Raw genomic sequence first — 25029 nt, 5'->3', positions numbered from 1 at the left:
TATTAAGTGAGAATTAGATGAGCTGTGCATGCAAAGTACATAACACCTGGCCTGGCAGATAGGAAGTGCTCAGTACACATCAGCTACTATCAGCTGTTGCTCTTGATGTCCTGCTTCTACTGAGGTAAGAGTTTTCTCTGTTTGAAGAAATGCTAGCCACAGGTTTCTATGCTTCCTTCACTGCTATTGAGCTCAGCCAATAATTGGAGGCCGTTCCACATATGGACAGATTGGTTTGGCAAGCTGAGGCAGAACTCTTCCTTGGGCTGGTTCCTTCATTCTCCATTCCACTTCTTAAGAAGAAACATCAGCCAGAGTCCTAGGCAGGGAGAAGCCCAACTGGCCCCTCTCTGCTGACACAGGTTTCTTTTTCAGCATCAAATGGGCCAGGGCTGGCTCCTTCCAAAACCCAACACTGGGAGGGAGGACACAGTGCTTTTGCCAGGAAGCACCGTTTCTGTTTAGAGCTACCGAAGGAAACTAACAAGTTGTTTTGAATTGAATCCCAAATCAGTTCAGGGCAAAGTACTTAAAAAAGTCTTCAGGGAAATGGAAAATATGTTTGTTCTGTGGTGTCATTTTAAGTTTTTGTTTTTAAAATTCATTTAAATTCATTTAAAATTCATTTAAAAATTTCATAGGCTTATATTACATACTTAAGTCTTTAAAGAAATCAGAGAAATCCTTTATAGTTCACCCTCTCTTTTCTCTCTAGGTATTTAGTCTTCCTACAGATCAAAAGGGATCTCTACCATGGCCGTCTCCTCTGTAAAACATCAGATGCTGCCTTGTTAGCAGCTTATATCCTTCAAGGTAATGACTTTTGACAGGATGAATGAACTTGCTTTCATGCTAAGTACTGATTATATTATTTCAGTCACCACAGATGACTACTTCTTGTATATAAACAGTATCTAACTTGAAGCAGAGTCTAGGTTGGAGAGCTTCTTTGCCTAGCCTCCTTAGTCCCAGAAAGCTCTGACCACTCAACCTTAAACTGTGCCTAAGGTCTTCCTGCAGGCTTCTTTAGGTCATCATGACTCTATTTGGGATTTCCTCCACCCTTGGTTGATAGAGTTACTGGGACTCTGGAGAGTCATCTGAATCAATTTTTCTAAGACTTTACATGCAAATCTCAAAGGTGTGAAGTATCTTGGAATTCTGGTTTCTCAGAGACCTTTCCATTCAGAGTGTTCAAAGTTGAAATGTACAAGTAACAGATATATTTCCTAACATGCTAATAATGTAGAGTTGAGTCTGTATCCAGCAGATTCCCAGACTGGCTTTTTTTTTTTTTTTTTGCAAAATATTGGGAAAGGTATGCACTCTTCATCTGTGTGATGCCTTCTCCTTCCATGAAGTACAGGGGCTTCTGAGTGCCACTTCTAAGGCTTCCCTTAGTCCTTAGGCCTGAACTGTCCCCAGATTGTTCAGGACTACACTAAAATCATGAAGTTTCTTTCAAAGAATCTGAACTCTTAATTGGAAATCTGTGAACTCCAGGAAGCTACTTTGTGGAGAGAACCTGGAAAATGCTTGCCAAAAAGAAACTTCAGTTCATCTGTTAAGAGAAATATCATAGCTGTGTTAAGAATGTAAAAGTCAGGGGTACTTGGGTGGCTCAGTCAGTTAAGCGTCCAACTTCGGTGTAGGTCATGATCTCATGGTTCGTGAGTTCAAGCCCTTTATGGGGGGGGGGGGGGGGGGGTTGCTGGTGCCCAGAGCCTGGAGTCTGCTTTGGATTCTGTGTCTCACTCTCTCTCTGCCCCTCCCCTGTTCGAGCTCTGTCTCTCTCTCAAAAATAAACACACATTTAAAAAATTTTTTTGAAAAAGAATGTAAAAGTCAACACATAGCAAGTTTGACTTCTGAGAGTCCTGTTTTTAAAAAATCACCTAACCGGCAACTCTAGAAGATGCCTACCTAAGCTACCCAACTAGAGCTAAGCAACTCTAAATTACCCAAAGAGGCCCCTTTCATTTTTAAAGGAGAAAACCTGGTGTTAAGTGAGATTTTAAACTCTATTATTTCCTTCAGTTTTACCCTGACAACATTGAATTTTTCTTTTTCTTTTTTTCCTTTAAAAAAGTAGTTGATGTCCAATATTGATGTTTTCTACTTGGAGCTTTCTAAATAAAATCATAATAAATGACTTCATGGCTCAAGGTCACTCTGGACTGTAGGTCCAGGGAAGCTTTTAGTCTCTTGCAGAACGATAGAAATTCCCAAGTAATTTGGAAGACACAATGAGTAGCTTTGTGCACAAGTACAATATTCAGCTGTGAGAGGAGGGCACATTTTCCTCTTAATATTTATTCTCCCCTCAAGATTTTGCACAGGCCCTGGTTGTGGTTCTCACTAACGAAGGAGAAAGGACAAATACAAAGCAGCTGGCACTTCTAACATACTTTCTCCTAACATAGGCACGATGTTCCCTGTGGAGCCCTTCCTGTGCAGAGGACTGGGTTCTGATCTGCTTTGTGGAGAGTGTCATGGGCCCACCACACTACCCTATGGAAATCTCACTGATCTGAGATCCTGGCAGCTTTAGGGATGGACTCTTTGTCTCTCTACATGGGTAGAGGAGAAACAGCGCCCCATGCAGGAAGCTAGGAAATCAGCCTTAGGACCTGGTGCTCCAGAACTCAAAGACCAGTTTCAGTCTTGCTACTCTTGAGGTTCTCTCAGAGGGGCGTGGCACCTGGTCAATGGCACCCTCAATGAATATTTACTCAAATATATTCACTTGATTTGATTTGATTTGATTTGATTTGATTTGATTTGATTTTGACTGAGAGTGGAGTTCTGAGTTTGGGTCATGGCTCATTCATCAATGTGTCCCTGCTAAAATCCTCAAAACTGACACTTTAGACTTCTGATCTGGCTCAGGCCCAAGAGGCTCTCTCTTCCTGATGCAGCTCAGTTTCTTGTGCTGCCACCAAGAGCTATGATCCCAGGACCTTTTCTCAAGGCTGAATAGATAAAGACCGTGATGCAAGCTTCTGCTTTTCTATTGGATGTTTACTTGTGGTGACCACAGAATACAGGCTTGGCTCTGGTATCTCTGCTTAGACTTGATATCACCCCAGGGTGCACATCTGGGAAAACAAGGATGGGGCATGCTTCTTCTGAGGAGCACTCCTTCCACCTAACCCACAGCCACACTCAAGATCCACTGTTCTTTGGAAATGTGGTGTGTGCTTTGGCTTTTGCTCTGTGTGTTCATCTCTCGTTGCTTTACCAGTGCTGATTTACCTACCTCCACAACTGTTTTACTCTGCTTTCCTTTTGCAAGCGGAGATTGGGGATTATGACCCAGGGAAACACCCTGAAGGCTACAGCTCCAAGTTCCAGTTTTTCCCGAAACATTCAGAGAAGCTGGAAAGGAAAATTGCTGAGATTCACAAGACAGAACTCAGGTATGTGATACTCAGTTGAGGCTCAGGACACTCTGTCCCCCACAGCCTGAGCATACAAGCCCCATGCTGCATCCTGACTCCGGGATGTACCATTTTCAGCATTGCACTGACAGCACAACCCCAAGCCCTATAGAGTAGGCTGAAGCCCAAGGGCAAGAGGGACATTGTATTGTAAGGAAAACAGAGAGAGATTGGCCTCTGAAAAGTATTCACGTTACTAAGATAAATGATGAGACAGAGGAAGAAGCACGGACTGGGGAAAAGGAAAAAAAAAAAAAAACATAAACAGCAGAAGGGAAAAAAGTGAGAGGAGACATATGAAACATGGGCAAGCCTCTGCCTTCAGTCTGTGACAGTGTGATAGGTGGCTTCTGGGTCAGGGGATGGGACTGTGCAGAGCTGGCCTAGTTCATGAACACTGGGGGTGCCCTGAGAGCTCTTGGTTCAGGGGCTGTGTCTTCAGCACTGCCTCACTCAACCCCACAGCACTGCACAGAAGGAAGGGGCAGAGAAGAGGCTGGAAGCAGGGGGCTTGTCCTCCTCAGATTCTTAGTTTTTTCAGAATATGCCACATTCCATAAAATAGCATTAATGTGTCCTTTCACCCACGTGAAATAGGATTTTCTACAAAGATTGATTTAAAGAAAAAAAAAGGCAACAATAGAGTGTATGGGCTCTACTTTGTGTGGCATTCTGGAGCACATATACCCCAAACTGACAAACTATGAAGAAAAAGGCCATATACACTGTAGCGCTGTAAAATAAAACATATTAGTACATTACAATTTTTAGAAATCTTTGTCAATGTTGGTGTAACTACCTTTCTGGGGAAGGATAATGCCGAAGTGGGGGGAAAGACATTTCTAGCGTTAATATTAAGTTTAAACTAGTTCCTACCCTGACTCCCTGAGCTCCCCCACCCCAAAACACAAAATCCTCACTTACACTCAGAATATTCTACCAAAATTATGTCCCTAAAACCTCCTTAGCCTTTGCAAGCAGACCGGCTGCCCAGAGCGTGTGGCAGGGACTGGCTCCCTCCCTCCCAGAGGAATGGAGACACCTAACAGAGGTAGAATCCTAGCAGCTCTCCATCCTTCTCCAGCCCCATCCCTCTCCCAGTGCTGGTGTGTCCTTGCCAAAGCTGGAGGGCTCCTCCCATCATTGTTAGGGAAACAGCGGCCCCTTGTGGTAAAGGTCAGAACAAACATCGACCTTTGAGAAGGCTCATGGTTTGTTCAAAGGAGACTTCAGGGCTGTCCTGGGACAGCCAAGAGGCGCTGCCAGGAGGGTTTTAGGAGGTGTGAGAGCAGTGGGGACAGTCATCCAGAAACCTAGTAGGAGACAGGGATCCCCCAGGAAATGATGCCCACTTTGAGGGCCCCGGAGGTTTGGGCCAACTCCAGGACTGGATGGAGCCCACAAGATCTTCCAGCTTCCAGACAGGGAATGAAGAAGCTCCCTGGAAGGGGCAGTGGTTCTCAGCTGCCCCTGGTGCCCAGCGTTCTGTCTGCCTCACAAACATTTCCCAGGCACCTTCTCTGCACCTCAGGTGCTCTGGCAGATGTAGGAATCTGCAGTCAACATAATGCCTACTTGCACGGGCTGGCTGCATCACTAGCATGTGGAAATGTGTGTTTCCTTCCTCCAACTCTAACATGAGCTCCTGGAAGGCCCAGATTGTGCATTGTATTTCTTGGTAGATTTTACACAAGCAACATGGAGACTTGCACATAAATGTGCTGATTGACACCCATCCAGAAGGACGCTAGGGAGAATCTGGCCTGCACCTCCTTGTCTTCCTGCACTTACCAGTATTACTCAAGACAAATAATGAACTTAGACATGAGCAGCTCAGTCCCACCCACCAGCCATCGGAGTCACTGTTGACTTGACAAATTGCCCACCCCTCCTCACACTGAAACCTACCCAACATCTGCAGGAGTGTGTCTGCTCCACCAGGGATCCAGACCCTGAGGGCAGCCAAGGAGACACTGCCACCTGTTCTGTGTGGAGCTCATGAAAGGACCTACTCACGAGGTAGCTGGGAAGGAAACGATGCTAGAGACCCCTTCCTAAGATGACTGGGCACCAGAGGTGCTTTCTTCCTTTCACAGTCATCACCCCATGGACAGACAGACCGCTATTGTGGTCGGGGGAGCTCAGCACTGTCTCCTGCTGTGTCTCTTCACCCTCCATTCCCATGTTCCCTGCTGGTAAAGGAAGAGGGTTGGGCAGCACCAGCAAGATATACAGGTCTCTGCTTTGTATTTCAGTCATAAGTCAAGACAAGAAACCCATGGCCTGCAGTCAGCCTACAAGTGTGTTTTGTTTGCCCCCGGAGTATTTAAAATTGAGAAATAGTACACAGAAATCAGTATCTCTGACTGCTCTTTGAAAAGCACATCCAGCGGTGCTCGGCCCTGCATTCCCACAGGACTAGTCTTAGAGCTGAGGAGCAGCTGCCCCCATTAGATGGGGTAGCACTTCCCGGTTTGCCATAGTGACCCCAACCCCACCACTCCCTACTGTACACCCCATGTCATTTATTATGTAGCTGGCCTCAGTCTGAGGACATCTGAGTTTCTGACCCCAGACAGGAGTCTCTGAAGCTGGTACTAGAATAGGGCAGGGAGCACACACTCTATGGGAAAATTGGACTATAAGGCTTACCCTGAGTGCTTTTTCTTTTTTTTTTAATTTATTTATTTTTGAGAGACAGAGACAGCGTGAGCAGGGGAGGGGCAGAGAGAGAGGGAGACACAGAATCAGAAGCAGGCTCCAGGCTCCAAGCTGTCAGCACAGAACCCGATGCGGGGCTCGAACCCACAAACTGTGAGATCATGACCTGAGCCGAAGTCGGACGCTTTAACCGACTGAGCCACCGAGGCGCCCCACCCTGAGCGCTTCTTAATGTAAAGTTTACCTCAGGAATCTAAGAGAACAGGAAACCCTGAAATCATCTCATTTCCTTTTATTCCAGTGGTCAAACACCAGCAACATCAGAGCTGAACTTTTTAAGAAAAGCACAGACATTGGAGACGTATGGAGTGGACCCTCACCCATGTAAGGTAAGACCCCTGTGGTCTGAGACCACTGACTTTGCCTCCTCCCAAGGGCAACAGGCAGGGAAGAAGCACATGCCTGCACCATCCACCTTCAGGATCTGGTTGATTGGCTCTTTTAGTGACAGATGCCAGAAAAAAAAAAAAAAATGTATCTCCTCTTGGAAACTCCCCTGGCTTCCATGCTGCATAATTTTGTGGTGCCACATCAATGTCGGAGGGTCCCAGGCAAAGTCAATCTAAATAACAAATCCAAAGCTGAGGCCCCACTTTGGCTGCAGTGGGTAATTTGGTGGAAATGAAGAGAGAGGATGTGGAAGTCCCCCCACAGGGAATGATCAGAGGCCGCTCAGCGGACTGCCCACCCTTCCCTGACCTGTAATCTAGTTTCTTTCCAAGAGCGGATTTTATTGACTGCAATAGCGTAAGTCACTGCGCGGAACTGCAGTGGAGTAGCATTTAATTCCATTATGCGCCTGGGAGGGTGAGACAGGAACCAGCCAGGGAGGCTCTGCCCAGAGGAAACCTCTGTAATTGCTCACATGTGTCTGGCATTCCGGAGAAGAGCTTAAGCAGCCACAGTCACTGTGGAGAGCAGCGGAGACACATGACCTCTTCCTCTCTCTCTCTGGCTGTGTCCCCCCACTTCATCTCCACATCCCAGTTGGTTTGACACTCCCGGTCTTTGCCTCAGTGTCCCCAGATTTTTGCCTCTCTCTTTCTAGTACTGGAGAGGCACCAGTACCACCAGATTCTGAAACTGATCTGAAGGAGCCAGTATCCCATGGGAGCAGGTGGGCATTGACCGTTTCTTCCTAATAGGTGAGGGAACACTAGAAGTTTCCAACAAAAATTAAAAGAACAGAATAGAAAGCAAGGAATCCAGTGATGTAGGGGCAGAATTGCATATCCCTTACCCTCTTGCTAAGGTGATGGTGACTTGTTCTTACATAGGATTTTATGCTGAAACTTCAAATAGGAACTTTTAGAACATTCTGGCAACTTAGAAACCCTGGTCACCTTTCCCACCCCACAGAGTTCCCTATTCACCAGCACAGCCTACTACCAGATAACCCCTGTGTTCTTGAGGGGGGCCAGCACTGTCAGAAAACACATTTATGCCTGTTCGTACCAAAAAAAAAAGAAAGATGATGCATAGTTATTTACAAATGATTTAGCAAAGCTTCCTAAATACTGCCCTTGCATGACAGATATAGTTTAACCTCCGTTAATTGCTCAGATACCATCGGTAGGGGGCCTGCATAGGACTGAAGAGGGCTTCATAGTCAGCTGACCTTGGCTCCAGCACTGATCTCTTGCTTTCTGAGGCCCTCACAGGCTTCTCTGAGCCTTGCTTTCCTCACCTGTGTGAAAGTACACAGCAGGTACTCAGTGACTGTGCTCCACGAACTGCTGAGTCACTTCAGGACCTTAAAAGCCATAGCTGCCTAGAGACAACTATCTTTATCATAAGGTGCCAGGTCACCTCCAAACCTGCCTGGGCCCCTTGAGGCCACACAGGGCATCCACCTTTTCAGAGGTGTGTCCCTGGGTGAGGCTGACATCTGACAGCAGAGTGGGCAGATAGATGGTAGACAGTGAACCTGAGTACAACTGAGCAGAGGTGGGAGGGATTCTCCACTTATGTGCCTAAGTGGGTCTGAAAGCTACAGTGGCAGCCAGCCTGGTGTCCAGCCCAAGTCCATGTGCACCCTAGGACTGTGGGGCTCCTGGCTCAGCCCCATCTGTGATGAGTTTGCCCATTATTGGACACAGGCTGAAGAGGCTGCAGGAAGAAACCCCTATTAATGCCAGGCACTGTGTGAGGCCCAGTCCCTCACATCATTCCATCCCCACGGCATCAACTCAAAGAAGGAAGGAGGGAACAAACATTTGTGGCATGCCTTCCATGGCAGACCCCCTGGAATCCTTTCACGTTATTTTCTCATTTAATCCTGTCAGCCCTGGGAGGTGGATCTTACTCTTCCTGGCTTATAAGTAAGAAGACAAAAGCTCCAGGAGACAATTTACAAGGCCCTGAGCAGTAGAACAAGAATTTGAACTCAAGTCACTTCCCCGTTGTTATATATCTAGGAGGAACAGAAGCCCCCAGGAGACTCCCCCTGGGGAGATGGTGGGCACGATCATTGCACTGGGCTTCCAATCCCTGGTTCCCAGGCCCTATACTTCTTGCTCACCCAGAGCCAGGACCCTGCTGCAGACCCCACACAGGGTCCCTCAGCTTGTCTCTACTGAACTGCAGCTCATGCTTTCCTTAGGCCTGCTGAGCAAGGACGGTTCAGGAGCCTTTACTCTTGTCATTAAGTAGGGTTACTTTGGTGATATGCTACTAGGCACTCGCCTTAATGTTGCTACAAGGAGAGCTGAAATAAGCTGGAGCACTCAGTGTAATAAATACCGATGATTTCTATTAACAGAGAGGCAATTACTGGGCCCAGGGAATCTGGGGCACACAGCCCTAGGGAGGACAGAAGAAGAGGAATCGTTTTGATAATTAAATGAGAGTAGAACAAGGCTTCAGCTGGGCTCTATTCTCCTGGACTGATTAAGAAGCTGCTGTTCTTCCTGTCCACACTGGTTTCTTTCTGCCCAAAGTGTCCTTGTCTGGCCCTGGGACCAGGAAGACAAGATCCTACCGACTGTGGGTGGGACAGGCAGAGGGCTCCAGCAGCGGGCTGGCTTACAGTAATACCCAGGCTCTGAACTTGCACACGCTGTCCTGAGCTCTCTGCATCTCCCCTCAGACCCCATCTCCTCCTGACAGGAGCCCCCAGAAGACCAAGCCTGCAGCCTAGAGCAGGAGACTGGAGCAAACCCCTGGCAGCCCAGTGCTGCATTTGTTCCAGCTCTGATACCTCTCCAACCTCAGGAGCTACCATCTTGTTCCTTCCTGGAGCCCCTGGGACTGGTTGTTTGCCCTGGATCTCCTGTAGGCCCAGACTGTGGCTTCTTACCCTCTTGAGGTTTATATAGTAGCCAGACCCATCACAGACACCCAGCCTGTACCCAGCCTTATCATGAGTCATGAAAGTGCCATCTACTGAGAGCCTGCAGATGCCAGGCACTTACATATACGATCTCATTTCATGTTTATAACGATACTGCCAAGAAGATGTTCTTGTCCTCAAGATAAGAACACTGAGACTCTGAGGGACCAACTAACATGTGCAGAGTTACTGGTAAGGGCAGTACTCGGACTCGAACCCAGGGCTGTCTGAACACCTCAGTGCTGTGCTTTTTCAGTTACCATTCCTGGTCTTCCTTCTGGGTAGATGGCATTTATTTAGGAACAAAGCAGGACTCACTACCAACTCTGGTAGAGGACCTACGACACTACTGAAATCACCGTAGAAAAATTTAACGTAAGTTCACCAAGTGACTTTATGTCTGTCCTGTACAGACCAGGAGAAAATTGATTTCAGCAGGATCTAGGTTAGAGCAACCATACAAATAAAATTACAGCTTCATTCCTCTGACCTTAAATAGGATCATTAATTTCATAATCAGCCACCTACGCTCCTCTCTAAATAAACTCCCTTTCCCATCTTGACAAGTTGCCTCTGACCTCAGAGAAACAGACGAAAGAAGGATTGGTGATGACTAACCCTCATCCCCCAGTGGGCCCCTCTTGGCTGCACTGTACAGAGAATGGTGGGCTTACTGCTGAGATGGCTTGACTAAAGCCACTTACATGGCAAGTATATGCCAAGATTTCCATTTCTGATCTTTCATGGGGTGATGCCAAGGCTCTTAAAGGGCTGCCTCCTAATTTCCATTCTATGTAGTTTCTTGGGACCATGTTTAAGTATACTAAAACTGGGTGATTTTCATGACTGATTTAATGTAAGGTTCCTAGCTATAAGCTTTCAGGGATGGGTGTAAGTGTGTGGAAGACCATGTGGAATCTTCTTCCCTGTGGTTTTTAAAATAGAGGTTTCATCTACCCATATCGAATTAGTTTAAGTCATACTCCAGAGAGGGGATTGGATGATCTCGAAAGAATGCCCTGGTTCTGACTCTGGCATACCCAGGATGTCCTCCAGGGCAGCAGTAGACAGAAGGCTGCTTCGTTGTATCCCGAGGTGGAACCCATGGGGACTGGGCAAAGGTGGCCAGATGTCCCTACTTCCCAGAACCAGTCAGTTGCTGTGATTTCCAAAAGTCCTTTTCTGGGCAGAGCTATCATCTTAGGGTGAGCCTTTGACGACATCGAACTGATGCATGTCGAGTTTCATGGTGGTTTCTACTTGAACATGTGAAAGGAGTCTGTGCAAATCCAGCCCCTCCAAGAGAAACCACTGTTGGCCATGTCTTGGCAATAAGTTATTTAGGCCATCACCCTAAAATCAGAAAGAAGCAGTATTTCTTAAAGTATGTATTATGGCCCTCGTTTGAGAAATGAGGAAATTGAGTCTCAGAGAAGTTAAGTCACAGAGTAAATAAGAAGCTAGGCTAAATTCCTAAGCCAAGAATGAAGCTCTTTCTACAAGGATGAAAAACTGAAAATGAATTTCGTACCTCACAACTGTAGAAGTGAACCAAATACTTTAGACCATTATCTGATGTACAATGGGGCTGGCAATATCTGCTGTGTGGCTGTCAAGACGCAAGTTTTTATTCCACCTTTTGGATCCATTAATGTTCAGTCCTGTGGGTCCTGATCTCGTTGGGATGGGAAGGGAACAAAGAGGAAAGATAGCCTCCAACTTGATAACACGGAAGATCTGAGGAACAGGTTACCACTTTCTGTGTCACATCTCTCCTCGTCCTCATTTCCTTCTCTTCTTGTCATATAACTTGTCCTTTGCACACAAATCCCATGAGAATAACATGTTAGTGGAAGAAACCGGGAAGGCTCTGGAGAAGGTGTCTATGTGGCTGCAGGTTTGTGTTTTTGTGCTGGTACAGATGTGAGGCTTTTCTCTGTAATTCCAGGTCCTGCTCCTCACATGCCACAGATAAGAAGCAAACCTTCCAGCTGCCCTGGCCCCTGTAGACACACAGGTGCCCAGCTTTGCAGCAGCCCTCATCCACAACATTGCATTGGAAGCAGTTTGAAAAACTGATCTCTCCATGTGAGAGACTGGATTGGGATTGCTCAAGGTGCTATTATTACTTACCGGAATGATGTGGCATCTGATTGGGGTTTATTCTCAGTTTGCTCCCTGTTCTGAATCAGTCAGTCTGATCAGGAGAGGCTTTTCCCTCTTTAACTCCAACACCTGCCTTCACCCAGAGGCCAGCCCTGAGATGTCTGGACGGTGCAGATGGACAGTGCCAACAGACAGCCTGGCCAGTTCTTCCCAGCTTGTGGGAGGACCCTCTGTGCTATGGCCAGAGAGGCCTGTCACTGGGACGACCCTCAGGAATCTGTCATAGCTTGTCTCCTTCCTCTTCTGCCCGCTTCACTTTTACCCCAAATCCCAAATGGATCACCCAAATCCCCCTTCTCCATGGGCCCCCAACATTGAGTGACTTCTCTCTTTCTACCTCAACTTCCCACACCCTCATTTCCTAACTAGCAAAAATTAAATCCATCAGTGTCAGGAAAAATAGTAAAATACTACATTAAAAAAAAAAAAGATTTGGGGCGCCTGGGTGGCGCAGTCAGTTAAGCGTCCGACTTCAGCCAGGTCACGATCTCGCGGTCCGTGAGTTCGAGCCCCGCGTCGGGCTCTGGGCTGATGGCTCAGAGCCTGGAGCCTGTTTCCGATTCTGTGTCTCCCTCTCTCTCTGCCCCTCGCCCATTCATGCTCTGTCTCTCTCTGTCCCAAAAAAATAAATAAACGTTGGAAAAAAAAAAAAAGACTTTGTATTAAGTGCAACAAACTCATATTAACACGACCCCTAGCATGTACTGAGTGCCTACTAAGCACAACCTAAGACGTAGATAGTGTTCTCAACCCTAATTTTACAATGAGGAATGTGAAACATGGAAAAATGAAGGGACAGGCAGTGAGGGGCCAAGCCAGAGCCTGGGTCTGCGTGGCCTGACACAGGACCCATGACGCTATGGTCACGGCACAGGTGCTCCTCTGCCCTGTTACCCGCGTGGGTCAGGAGTGCAAGAAGCAGGTGGAGGCCCTTCCCCTCCCTATTCCTTACCCAGGATTTCTAGCCACCCACAGTCCTCTGCTGACCTGACCCTTTCTTTCCATCCTTCCACCCATTCTTTCTAGGCCTTTCCTAGACACTGTAAGACACTGTAAATTGCCCTCCCTACCTCCACTGCACCTGTGCCTTCCTCTCCTGTTTTTGCTCACATGTGTACTCCCCTACCCCCAGCCCCTCTGGCCCACCTCCTTGTCTTACACATTCATCTGATAAATATTTCCTGGAGCCTGTCCTGTGATTATGAATAAGGCAAGGCTTCCACCCTCTCAAGTCTCTCTCTTTTTTCCTGGACTTTGTTGGGTCCTGCCTGCACAGTGGGCAGATGTATCCAACATAGGCAAACCTGCTGGGTTAGCATGGGTGCCCTGGCCAGGGACCATGTTTTTGTGCAGTGCTGGCACTCAGGTATTAATAACCACCACCAAGGACTGATGACAGGCAGGAGGAAAACCAGCCCTGTGGCTTCATAGTATCTCCATTCAGGTTATTTTTAAACAGCTTTTTGCTGTTGCCCCTGGGTTGAAGGACATTGTGCTTGCAGCCAAGTGTCGGGGTCACAATAGACCCTGAGGAAAGGACAATACTAACAATACATTAAGTGGAAATGTTTGCAAAACATATACTTAATTTATTCCCTGGGCCCAGACGTTCATACCCGGAACCTGACTCTAAAGAGTTTTAAGACAAAACTGCATTTCTTCTTTGGGTCAAGGCTCATGGGGCCCTGCCCAGGCCTGCTTTTTATTCTTAGACCTGATCAGACTGAGTATGTATGCCAAGAAGCCAAAACTTGAAAGTGGGAAAAACTAGGAAAGCCTGACAGCCATAGCCCCCACTTGGATGCCTCATACTAGGTGCCTGACCCTATTGCACCATATGAGCTATGGCTCAGACAAATGTCCTACATGCACGTTTGACCAACATCCTGGCATAATTTTCTGGCCACTTGAGCACATTCACACGCTGACAGAGCAGTTTCTCCCCTCAGGTCCCTATCGCAAAGAAAGTTCCTCAGAGAGAGCACAATCCATCAACCTGCTTTCTGTGCCCCATGCCAGCCTGGCCCTCATGGCGCTCATTTCCTATGTGAGACAGCCATGACGTACAGCTTCTCCCCTCTTGGCTCGGCAGAACCTCAAGCCTGGTATTTACAAACTGAGAGTCACCAGTACAAACTGATAGTGACCAGTGGTCAGGAGGCCTCTTTGATGGTTCAGGCACCACAGGATTGACCGTGGCTATTCCCCATAGCTGCTTGCTTCATATCTTTTCTTTAGCTAAACTTTGTGAGGGAGCCCAGTGTGTAGGGCCATTGTAATAATAACCGCCATTCATTCTCTGTCTCTCAACAGCTTTTTTGAGATATAACTCACATATGGTAAAACTCATCCTTTTAAAGTGTGTAATGCAGTAGTTTTAGTTTTAGTAACAGAGTTATGCAGTTACCACCACGAACTTTAAAACATTTTCATCTCCCCAAAAAAGAAACCTGTATCTATTAGCTGTCGCTCCCTATGTATCTCCCCTTCCCCACAGCCCTGGCAACCAGTAATCTTTTGTCCCTGTGGATGTAGATGTACCTATTCTATTCTGTACATTTCATACACATGGAATCCTACAACATGTGATCTTTTGTGCCTGGCTTCTTTCACCTAGCCCGATGTTTTCGAGGTTCATCCACATTATAGCAGGTATCAGTACTGCGTCCCTCTTGCTGCTGAGTAATATCCCACTATATGTATACACCACATTTTCACTCATTTATCAGTTGATGGACATTTAGATTGTTTCCACTTTTTGGCTGTTATGAATAATCCTACCATGAGCATTTACATCCAGGTTTCTGTGTGAATGTGTGTCTTCAGTTTTCTTGGGTACCTAGGAGTGGAACTGCTGGGCCGTATAACAACTCTTTTTAACAATTTGAAGAAGTTAACTACTTTCCGAAGCGACTGCACCATTTTACAATGTGTGAGGGCTTGCCATTCTCTTTGGATATTCACAGCAGCCTTCTAAGATTAGTTACAACTTACATTTAAGGGCACTGAGGCTTAGGGAAGGTGAGTAGCTTGCCTGTTATATCCAAGTGCTCCTCCCTCTGTGACCTACTCCCAAACATTACCCCTGTATCACTGATGAACAACTGCGTTTCTCGCCCTTTCACCTACATGCCTATGTCATCCTGATGAGAGGTCTTTCTGTGTTGCAGGATGTGTCAGGAAATGCTGCATTTCTGGCCTTCACTCCTTTTGGGTTTGTCGTTCTGCAAGGAAACAAGAGGGTCCACTTCATTAAATGGTGAGTATCTTCATTTCCAAAATGGGCTTTTTATACGTCACCAACTGGGGAGGGCTATGGTTCCCACGTCCTTTGTCTGTGATTGGGCAGTTATGGTTCTGAGCCCTCTCCAAAGCCTTGCGTCCATAATGATAACTGATCGAGGTAGTGGTCTCTGCCTAGGGATCCTGTTCTTCCAAAGAGGTGTTCCTGAGAGCCAACAGTCTCTCCAGAGAGACAAAGAGTGTGGAGGGTGATTTCTAGGTAAGATGAAAGACCTGGGGCTGCAGCCAATGTTAGGGAAGCAAAGTCCTTGGGACTGTCCCCCACTGAGGGCCATTGCATCCGCATGGGTGCTTACCTCCTTACCCACTGGCCTAAAGAAGGAGGGGCTCACCCCTGGGGCAGATAGAAGTTATCCTGCACCCTCCGTGGGCCAAGCCCCACTTTGGGCACTGCCTGCACAAGCATGGATGCTGCTCTATCTCCCTTCTGTCCCTCTTTAGGCTGTAGGTGTCTTCAGCCTCCAGGAGTCACATCCCCACCCTTGCTCCCCTCTCCCTTCCTCCACTCCCATTTCTAGCAGCTAAGAGCCACTACCTCAGCTGAAGCTACTCTGAACTGCTTCCTCTCCACCCTGTGAGTTCAGGGTCTATTCTAAATGGATCTGGGAGCCGATGCAGCACAGACTGGCTTGTTGATGGATATTTGGCTCTCCTGGAGGCCCCTTTTCTGGACCATGCAAACATCTTTCAGCCTCATCAGAACATGCTGTATGTTGTACTAAGCCCCTGTGATTTCTGTACCTTTCGGCCTTAGACTGCCGAGTCTAAGCTGGCCAACTCCTCCCATGGGCTTGAACAAATGGCTTACCTTACCCAACAGAGCTCGGCTGGGGAAGCTTGCTCTGGTCTTCAGTCCTTTGCCTTCTCCAGAAGAGCTGATGGGGAATCTGAGGACAAAGCTGCTTCCTGGCGAGCTCTCTACTGGGGTTTGCTGCAAGGTGTCTATCTTCTTGTGTCCTCTTGAGCTCCCCCACCAAGCTTGTGGACAAACGCCACCTTTCCAACCCCATCGCTCTTGTGCACAATGGTAATTTGATCATCAACCAGAGTGCTAGTGAAACTGCCCCCCACCGCCAGACATGACCACCCAGGTCCCATTCCCCCAGGAAAACAGCCACTTCACAAGGCAGTTTGCTGCACTGAGTAAAAGGGTACACCCCAACGCATCTGTTTGCTAGGCCTTCTGAAGTTGGCCCACTCACTGTGCTCTCTGGGTGACAATGGTGAGGATTTGGGGTCTGCTGTCCAACAAAATACTTTTCACAAAAAGACAATGAGTAGGGTCAGGGCACCGCTCTCCCAGTGAGGAACCCTTGCTTCCTAGATATAGCTGGGTTGTCTGATGTTCCTTAGATGGCCCAGATCCTGGCCCACACTCTGACCAGGCCGCCTGTCTCATGAGGTCCCTGGTAGGAGGCATGTGTAGCTAGAAACAAGTAGGACACACCTGTTCAGGGACCTGGAGTCCCTAAAGTATCCTTCCCCATCCAGAAGCCCTGATGCTCACCTGATTCTCCCACAAACTTTTCATTCTGTGGCTTCTCTCATATCACACTTCTTCAGGAAGTCTGCTTTTCATTGTGTCTCAATTTTAAAATAATAGATATAAAACCCAACTTCACTTCCAATAGAAACTCTCCCACTTTCCTATCTGGTTTGTTGAAGCCTAGATGATCGGTGTGTTCCTTTCCATATTAATCAATTGATATTTATTGTATTCTGTATGTGTATGAGGGTGACTGATTGATTGGGAGGGAAATCAAACAAGGAAGGTATACCATGTGCTTGTATTAGCTCAGAACTGGTAGTCAGAGTTGTGAGCTCTCATACTTACTCACCCATGATTTCCAGGAAACAAGTGACCTTCCTCTGTCCCCTCAGTTTTGGCCAGTAGTAAATTGGGTATGTGGTTCTCACTACCTTTCTGCTACTTCCTAAGATATTGAGGAAATCTCCCTAGAAATTACAAAGAGGAAGAAATGAAGTGGAGACAGATAGGCCTGATCAGACCTTCTTGGGGGTCCCAGTTGGGTACAAAAATAAGGACTCCACCCCCAGTGAGATGGGAGGGCCTTCAGGCTCCAAAGGGCAGCTATGTCAGGCAAATGGAAGAGAAGTAAGGAGTGATTGATCCTAAGGCCTAGCTCTCTGGCTCTCAGGGACATCCGCCTAAGACCCCTGTCATTTTTCCTTTTTGTAAATGTAACCAAGGCTGAGAGCAGTATGTGAAGGTGAGGTCTAAGCTGTGCCATGTACAGTAACCATGTCACTTCTTCTGATTTGTGTCTGTCCCGCGGGTGACGTACCCCAGTATCCTGTTTGCCTCTTTTACTGCAGCCATTCACTGGGCTGGTGGCTTCAAGGATTTTTCTACAAAAACCCCTAAGCCCCTTTCCTGGTCAGTACGCTGCATGACTGTTCCATGTAATCTGTTCTCTCTCTTTGGTATGTTGCCCTGCCCCCCTCCCTGAGATCGTTTGACATTTGTTTGCATTAAACTGCATTTTCCATCCAGTGGCACAGTCACCTGAAAGACTCAACTCCCTCAGAACCTGGTTGCATTGTTTTTCATTATTTGCTGTATCTTGAACTTTGGCCTCATCAGCTACCTGTGGCATCTTACATTTGACAATCCCATCCAGATAATGCACCTGCATTATGAACCAAATCCTGAAATGGCCCGGGACCTCTCAACCTAGACTTACTTCCCATACAAACATTTCCCTTTTACAGCCACTGTTGATGAGCCCGAAATCCTCCTATCACCCTATTATTATGGTGTGATTGACCAGAAAACTGTGGATTGAACTGTTTCAGCAACTGTTCTCTAAAGCCACTGCGCTGCTGTCTTGTTTCAGTTCTAATTTTGGCTAAAACTGTGTCTGTGCCTGGAGCCCCTTCCAGTCAGGGTGGGCTGTGCATCTACGAGACTTAGCTGTGAACAAGCAGCCCACGACAAGGTGACAGGTGTTCTCTTTGTGCTTGTAGGAATGAGGTGACCAAGCTGAAATTTGAAGGAAAGACTTTCTATTTATACGTAAGTCAGAAAGAGGTGAGTGCTGGCTTCTTTCTCTTCAGGGAGGGCTGGGGCACTGGGTGGTTTCTGATGGCCAGGGCTCAACCAAAGTGGCATATCCAGGTTAGAACTAAGCCACCTGAATGAGAAGCAGAGACCTGGAGGTGAGGGATGGAGAAATGGCCAGGCCCTGGAGCCCAGGACCTCCTCAGGGATGCTAGTGACACCCGGAGGTTCCATACCTCCAAGAAATGCAGACAGTGAAAGGTTCTTTTGCTTCTATAGGAGCATTCCAAGATAACAACTTTTTAAATTTTTTTTTTTCAACGTTTATTTATTTTGGGACAGAGAGAGACAGAGCATGAACGGGGGAGGGGCAGAGAGAGAGGGAGACACAGAATCGGAAACAGGCTCCAGGCTCTGAGCCATCAGCCCAGAGCCCGACGCGGGGCTCGAACTCACGGACCGCGAGATCGTGACCTGGCTAAAGTCGGACGCTTAACCGACTGCGCCACCCAGGCGCCCCAACAACTTTTTAAAAGGAAGTTAATGCAGACGACAGGAGCACTTTCTCTGGGGAGGGCTCTCTTGGTTTTGAGTCTGTGGCAGCTGAGGCTTATTGTGATTGGACCTGCCCAGTGTGAACTTAGTCATTGAACTGAGCTCTGCCCCGGCGGGTCCTGCAGGCCTTCTCGTCCAACTGGCCAGCTGCCAGGAAGTCCCTTCCCCTATCTGAAACCTCTTCCTGAAGTCCTGGGGAGCCCTCAGACAGCCCAGGGGTCAGGGTCCTGGCCTACTTCATCCTTCGCTTCTCCACCTGCGCTCAGCTGTTTCTATGTGGGATTTTTTTGTAGGAAAAGAAAATTATTCTCACATATTTTGCTCCAACTCCAGAAGCATGCAAGCACCTTTGGAAATGTGGAATCGAGAACCAAGCCTTCTACAAGTGAGTGGACACATGTGATGGGGACTATCTTTATCAGAGCCAGAGTCATAAAAGCTACTTTTTAGAGGAATGATGGGCAGGAAAATTTGAGAAACACTGAGAAAGGAGACATAAGATGACAAGGCTGGCACTCCTTAATAAAACAGACCCCTTTCTGGATGTCTGTACTCCCAGGATGGATAGAGCTGAGGGCAAGGAATGTGTTTCAGCAGAGATACCCGAGGGATCTACCTTGTGATATCCTTGCACAGCTCCCAGTGGCAAAGCAGTGAGGGGTCTTTTCAGGGCAAAGCTTGGGCCAAAAATAGCTCACAGGTACCTGACTTGAATCAGGTTGGCCCTGCAGAGCCATTCAGAGCCATAGAAGGCCCAGAGTACAACGCTTCATGAAGGAGCAGCAGGTGCAGCCCAGGGCAATTCCCTAAGCCTTGGGGAAACTCTGGGGCTTGCTCCCCAGTGGGTGCCCTAGTGCTGAGCTGGGGTTGATGCCAGACCTTCCCAGTGTGCCACTGCCAGAGGTAGTGCCAGTGACAGAACAAGTGCCCAGGAGCCTGAGTGGGGTAGCTGGAAGAAGGGCAAGGACTTGTCTGTTAGTGAAAAGTCAGCTTTGGGGCAAAAGCAAGAATTTGGATTATCACAGGATTTATAAAGTATATGAGGTTTCTGTGCTATTTTCTTTGATTAAGAAAGTGGTTATAAAGGCATTAGGGAACAAATAAATAGCCCATTGAGAAACTGGGGTGATGGCAGATAACTGTTTCACTAAAACCCTTGGTCTTGTTTTTAAAATAGAATGCAATGATTTATGATTTAATAAGCTAGATCTTAATCAGGAAAACATAAGACAAAGTTTGTGGTATATTCTGCCTCTGACAAGCCATAGTTCTCCCTCCAGTAACCTCCAGGACCCTGAAGAACTGCTCTGAGCTAGAGGGGCACCATCCTCCTCCCCAGGGAAAGGCATTGCTGCCTGCTGGCTGCTACGGGGTGTGGGCTGGCAGAACTGGGCCTCCTTCATCTAGGGCCACAGCTCCAGAGGCTGTTTCTTGGTCAGGCTTTCTGAATTGCTTAATAGTTTCTATGCATTTGATACCAGAATCAGGGATGAACTGAATGGGCAGCCTGAATTATAATCTAAGTCGGCTTCTTTCATTTAAAGAAGAGGACACTCAGAAAAGGCTGCCACATGGTCAAATTTCCCTCTTGTTCAGTCCATGGCTGTCTGAGAGAAGCCAAGAAAACATGTCAGCACCATTTTTGGAGACCTTTGTTTTTCTGTTTGTGTCATGGGAACAGAACTGTGCTTCTGAACCTGTGACCAAATTCAGTTTGAGTCGTTCTGTTAACAAATCCCCACACCTAACTAGCCCTACCAAGACCCACACTGGAAACTGAGGCTGTTTTTCACATTTCTACTGATTACTTGATGTTCTCTAGTAAGTGTTAAAAGCCTCTAGCCTGGGTCAGATCCCCAATTATGCCAAGTCTTAGCAGCAGCCACTTTGGCATCACTCTGATCATGTTTTACACACAAATCCCTGGCACTGCCTTTGGCCTAGTGCTTTGAAAGAAGCCGGGTCAGACTCAAGGACATGTTCAGGCAGGAGGGCAAGTAGGCTTACAGCCTCACAGAGCCCTGAGACAGGTGCACATGGTCTCCCAGGAACTGCTATTCATGGATTTTGGGGACAACTCCCTACATACTGACTGCCTGCTCACGACAGAGGCTTCAGACCCAGATCAGTTCCTGGCTAGATCAGCACTACAGGCACCTCAGGGCATGTTGTAAGCGGAGTCAGATGGGTTGGGAGGCCTCACTCTGGGCAGCTCTGCTCACCTTCCTTTATCTAAGGGTGAGAGGGCCATCTGGGATCAAAGAAGTCACCTAAGAGGATATTTTACAGTGCCCATGGTCTTCCAGAGTCTCCACACCAGCTGTCCACAGCCTTGAAAGTGATATTAATAGGTATTCTGGGAGAAGAGGGATGATTCCAAGTTCAAATAAAAGATGGAACTTGTATTAAAGTTAAGCTAGTTTGTCCATTTCAGGACTTCTTAGAGTCTTTACTATGATAACCTACTTTAGGACTCTCCAAGAGGGAAATGGAATAGGGAGGGCAGCCCCTACTCTCTCCTCTGCCCACAATTACCCAGACATGGAATCATCAAATACTAGGACTGGAAGGGACTCCTGAGGTCAAGTAGTCCCAGCTCTGTCATCCTGTAGATAAAACAACTAAAACTAAGGAAGAAAAAGAAATTTGCCCAAGGTCATACTGCTAACAAGTGTCCTGCGATTTGACAGGCAGCATTCTATTATTCCCCCAGGCCATCACCCCTAACATTTATTCTCAGTCCCCCTGGCCAACCCCATGAAGCACTCTTGGGGAGCCCTCGCTCTCCTGACATGAAAATGGGTTTCAACATGACTGTCCCCAGCACTGAGGCTGTGAGCAAACCCTCAGGTCCTAAAGGAGAGTCAGAGACAAGCCAGACTGTGAAGGTCCTTTTCCTGAAGAGTTTCCTCAAGTAGCCTTTGGAAGGAGCTGGGAATGCGCTGCCTTAGCCCATGAAGCAGTTGCAGGCCATCTGTCACACTGGACTTTGCCTTGCTGCAGGCTGGAGAAGTCAAGCCAAGTCCGCACAGTGTCCAGCAGCAATTTATTCTTTAAAGGGAGCCGGTTTCGATACAGGTAAATAGTGACAGTAAGTAACTGTTATGGACCTATTTTTAGACCCCTCTCTGGAGAACAGTGGCTCAGTGGTCCTTATCCTTGAGAACAAAGGAACTGGGAACCTCCAAAAAAGCCTGAGGTTTCTATCCAATTCTCCTTGTCTCCTAACCCTTTGACTATTTCTTTCCTTCCCTGCCACAGTTTGTCTGCAGGGCTTAAAATATATATCTTCTTCTGCCCTCACAACAGCAGTGAAATAAGAACTGTACCAGTGATTCTTTTCATGTCTGTCTAAAGATTTTTTTTTTTTTGCAATATTTCTGGAACATGCTGGACAATGAGCAATCATTTCTAAATGAAAATGGAAGATACCAAAGACTCCAGAGATAGTTCTCTAAGCTAAGCTATCAGGACATGTAAGAACTTAACCTAGCAAGCCAGCTTTTTTCAGTGACCTAAACATTGGGAAGGACTAGGCCAAAATGGCCATTGCCCAGTCATCCAAAGTATCTGAAATCTTAGACAGGAGCCCAGTGCTGGAACACCATCTAATCCCTTTCTGTTTGTTTTATTATACTATTTATAGTGGCCGAGTTGCAAAGGAAGTAATGGAGTCGAGTGCAAAGATCAAACGGGAGCCACCAGAAATACACAGGTAGGCTGCCAGGGACTTCCCCCGCAAAACGAGTTGCAGTTCAGATCTCAGAATCTCCAAAAAGGCAGCAGTTCCAGTACTATGACCACTCTGGGCACAATGGCTCACAAAAGGGAAAGGAGAACACGATAGGAAAGTTCCCCATCTCAGCTAAGAGCATGGGGAACAGTCTAGGCACCTGCGTGGCTCAGTCGGTTAAGTGTCCGACTTCGGCTCAGGTCACGATCTCACAGTTCGTGAGTTTGAGCCTCGCATCGGGCTCTGTGCTGACAGCTCAGAGCATGGAACTTGCTTCAGATTCTGTGTCTCCCTCTTTCTCTGCCCCTGTCCTGCTCTGTCTCTCTCTCAAAAATAAATAAACATTAAAAGCATGGGGAACAGTCTAACCCTGGTATCCCTGAGCCTTGATGAAGAACGAGGGAGGGCACAGTACCCAGTACCACCTTCCTGGATACTTCTCTGTGTCCTCCCAAATCCTAAAAGTGGCCATAGACCACGGAGGGCATGTCCAAAATGCAAGATTGCCTTGTTTCTGGAATCAACCAATTACAGAAAGCCAGGGATCACCCCACAGTCCTGTCTCACTAGGTCTAAAATAGTTTTGAGATCCTTGCTTCAGGTATAACTGTACATCATGCATATCTCCTAAACCTAATAAGATCCAGAAAGAATATTAGCCAGGACAGCTAGGGTTCATCAACCAGCTTGACCTCTGGGAATGGGAGCATTATTACTGCCTTCACACGGCACCCCTTGGAGCAGCAGTCTCTGTCAGCAGTCAGAGGAGGCTGCCATATGGGTTTTCAGGCACATTTTCAGGAGTCCTGGGGCTCTACTCCCTGACAATCCTGCCCAGAGACGAGAGGCACCACTGCTGCACTAAAGAAAGGTTCAGGTGGGTCTGGGATATGAGGAGGTGGATGAGTTTGAAGCAGTGTCTCTGATGGGGATCCAGGGACTAAAGACAAAAAAAAAAAAAAAGTTTTAAGATTTTTTTAAATAAACAAACAAACTTAACAGAGCCAGGCAATTCTAGTAGCTACTCCTCAACTCTGAGTCCTGATCCCATCTGTTGTGTGCACTGAATTAACACAGTTCTCTTTTCATTTAACCTCAGAGCAGGGATGGTTCCCAGCCGCAGCTGTCCCTCCATAACCCATGGCCCAAGGCTGAGCAGTGTCCCTAGGACCCGGAGAAGAGCTGTTCACATCTCCATCATGGAAGGTGAGCAAAAGCTCTGGAGATGACCACAGCGTTCCTCCAAGTTTTGACTTGGACCCGTTCCTCTCAGGGACCTTGAAAAGAAGTGAATGCAGCAGAGACAGCAGCACTTTTCTCCAATGGACCGGAGAAGGTTTTGTGTAGTGGATGGGAACACCAGCTAGGTTTCAGGTGAAGGGTAATCCCACCCAGCCCTGCTGAGCTGTAGTCCAAGAGGGGATTTAGATCTGAGAGTGTTGGGGTAGACCTCTGGGAGGCTATGTATGTTGCATATGCCAGGTTCCTTGCAGTTCTGAAATTGCTTTCCATCAAGAGGCTTTTCACTTGTTTTTCAGATCAGACCAGTCTCCACAGGTTAAACAATCAAGGTGACTGAGGCAGTTAACCAAGAAATGAAAAACTCTTGGTTCTGAAGCACTCCAGTATTTGCTACCACCTTCTATTTCAGTTGTAGAAAGCTCTCCTCTTGCTATCTGAATTCTTTAATGTGATCTCAGGAAATCTAACATGCCTCACCTCTCTCTACCCTTCCCTCCCTTTGGAGGAGGCTGCAGTGGGGTGGAGTGGGGTCGGGGGGAGGCGCAGGGAGACAAAGTCTGTGTATCTTCACTGAACTACATATTGCAGTAGCTAAGGCTGATACCTCTCTAGTCCCTGGGTAGTTAATATTGTTAGGAGACTCTCAGAATATTGGCCTCATTGTCACTGACTGACCTGCCCCCAGGCTGGATATAGGTATAAGTCGAGTGCTTTTACTCCCAAAGATGGATGTTTTTGTAGGACCACAGATCTCAAGCAGCAGCGAACAGCAGCAGGTTTGCTTCAAACCTATCCTGGAAGGTGGGGAAGGAAGACTTTTTGCCCTTTCTGTGGGAATGCTGATGAATGAAAATAACCACGTAGGTTAGGAAGGACATCATTCCGCTGCTCCCCTGTGAGGATCATGGGTTTGTGTTTAGGATTTTATGTGTCCCTGACTTTGCATTACCTAAATCTGGTATAGAACTACAGTCTAGGGGTTGAGAACCCTGGCTGAGAAACCACATCAAGTACCTTAATTATTTGAGTATGTTAGTTGTTCTTTTTGATTTTTGTTTTGTTCTGTTTTTAAGTTTATTTATTTACTTAGAATCTCAAACACCCTCAGCACAGAGCCCAACGTGGGACTTGAACTCCTGAACCGTGAGATCATGACCTGAGCCAAAATCAAGAGTCGGACGCTCAACCGACTGAGCCACCCAGGTGCCCCAGTTGTTCTATTTGTAAAGTAGGGATACCTTCCTTGTGTCCCCATTGAGTTGTAAGGAAGCTGATGTACATGGAAGTACTTGAAAGAGATTAAAGCACTGGGGAGCCGGGGTGGCTCAGTCGATTAAGTGTCCAATTTCAGCTCAGGTCATGATCTCGCGATCTGTGAGTTTAAGCCCCATGTCAGGCTCTGTGCTGACAGCTCAGAGCCTGGAACCTGTTTCGGATTCTGTGTCTCCCTCTCTTTCATAAATAAACATTAAAATAAAATTTTTTTAATAGAGATTAAAGCATTTACTAGACAGGC

At 47.2% G+C, this 25029-nt stretch overlaps 1 protein-coding gene across 6 annotated transcripts in view; it reads left to right on the top strand.

Moving 5' to 3' along the window:
* Positions 1 to 25029, top strand: part of FRMD5 (FERM domain containing 5) — a 321532-nt gene that overhangs the window by 286919 nt on the left and 9584 nt on the right. For 4 of the 6 annotated variants that reach the window (XM_086710563.1, XM_025918907.2, XM_025918906.2 and 1 more), the window contains 9 exons: positions 716 to 813; positions 3296 to 3419; positions 6403 to 6490; positions 14829 to 14917; positions 17950 to 18013; positions 18832 to 18923; positions 21542 to 21616; positions 22185 to 22253; positions 23371 to 23477. In XM_086710563.1, coding sequence (XP_086566689.1) covers positions 716 to 813; positions 3296 to 3419; positions 6403 to 6490; positions 14829 to 14917; positions 17950 to 18013; positions 18832 to 18923; positions 21542 to 21616; positions 22185 to 22253; positions 23371 to 23477 — 806 coding nt within the window. Of the gene's footprint in view, positions 1 to 715; positions 814 to 3295; positions 3420 to 6402; positions 6491 to 14828; positions 14918 to 17272; positions 17360 to 17949; positions 18014 to 18831; positions 18924 to 21541; positions 21617 to 22184; positions 22254 to 23370; positions 23478 to 25029 lie in introns of all 6 variants that reach the window. The other 2 variants (XM_025918905.2, XM_086710562.1) reach the window with 2 other exon arrangements.

The sequence above is a fragment of the Puma concolor genome, chromosome B3 (genome assembly GCF_028749965.1).
Source record: "Puma concolor isolate L17-30 chromosome B3, mPumCon1.1.hap2, whole genome shotgun sequence".
NCBI classification, from domain to species: domain Eukaryota; kingdom Metazoa; phylum Chordata; class Mammalia; order Carnivora; family Felidae; genus Puma; species Puma concolor.
Note: the sequence above shows the minus strand (reverse complement) of the source record. Positions and strands in the feature narration are given on the sequence as shown.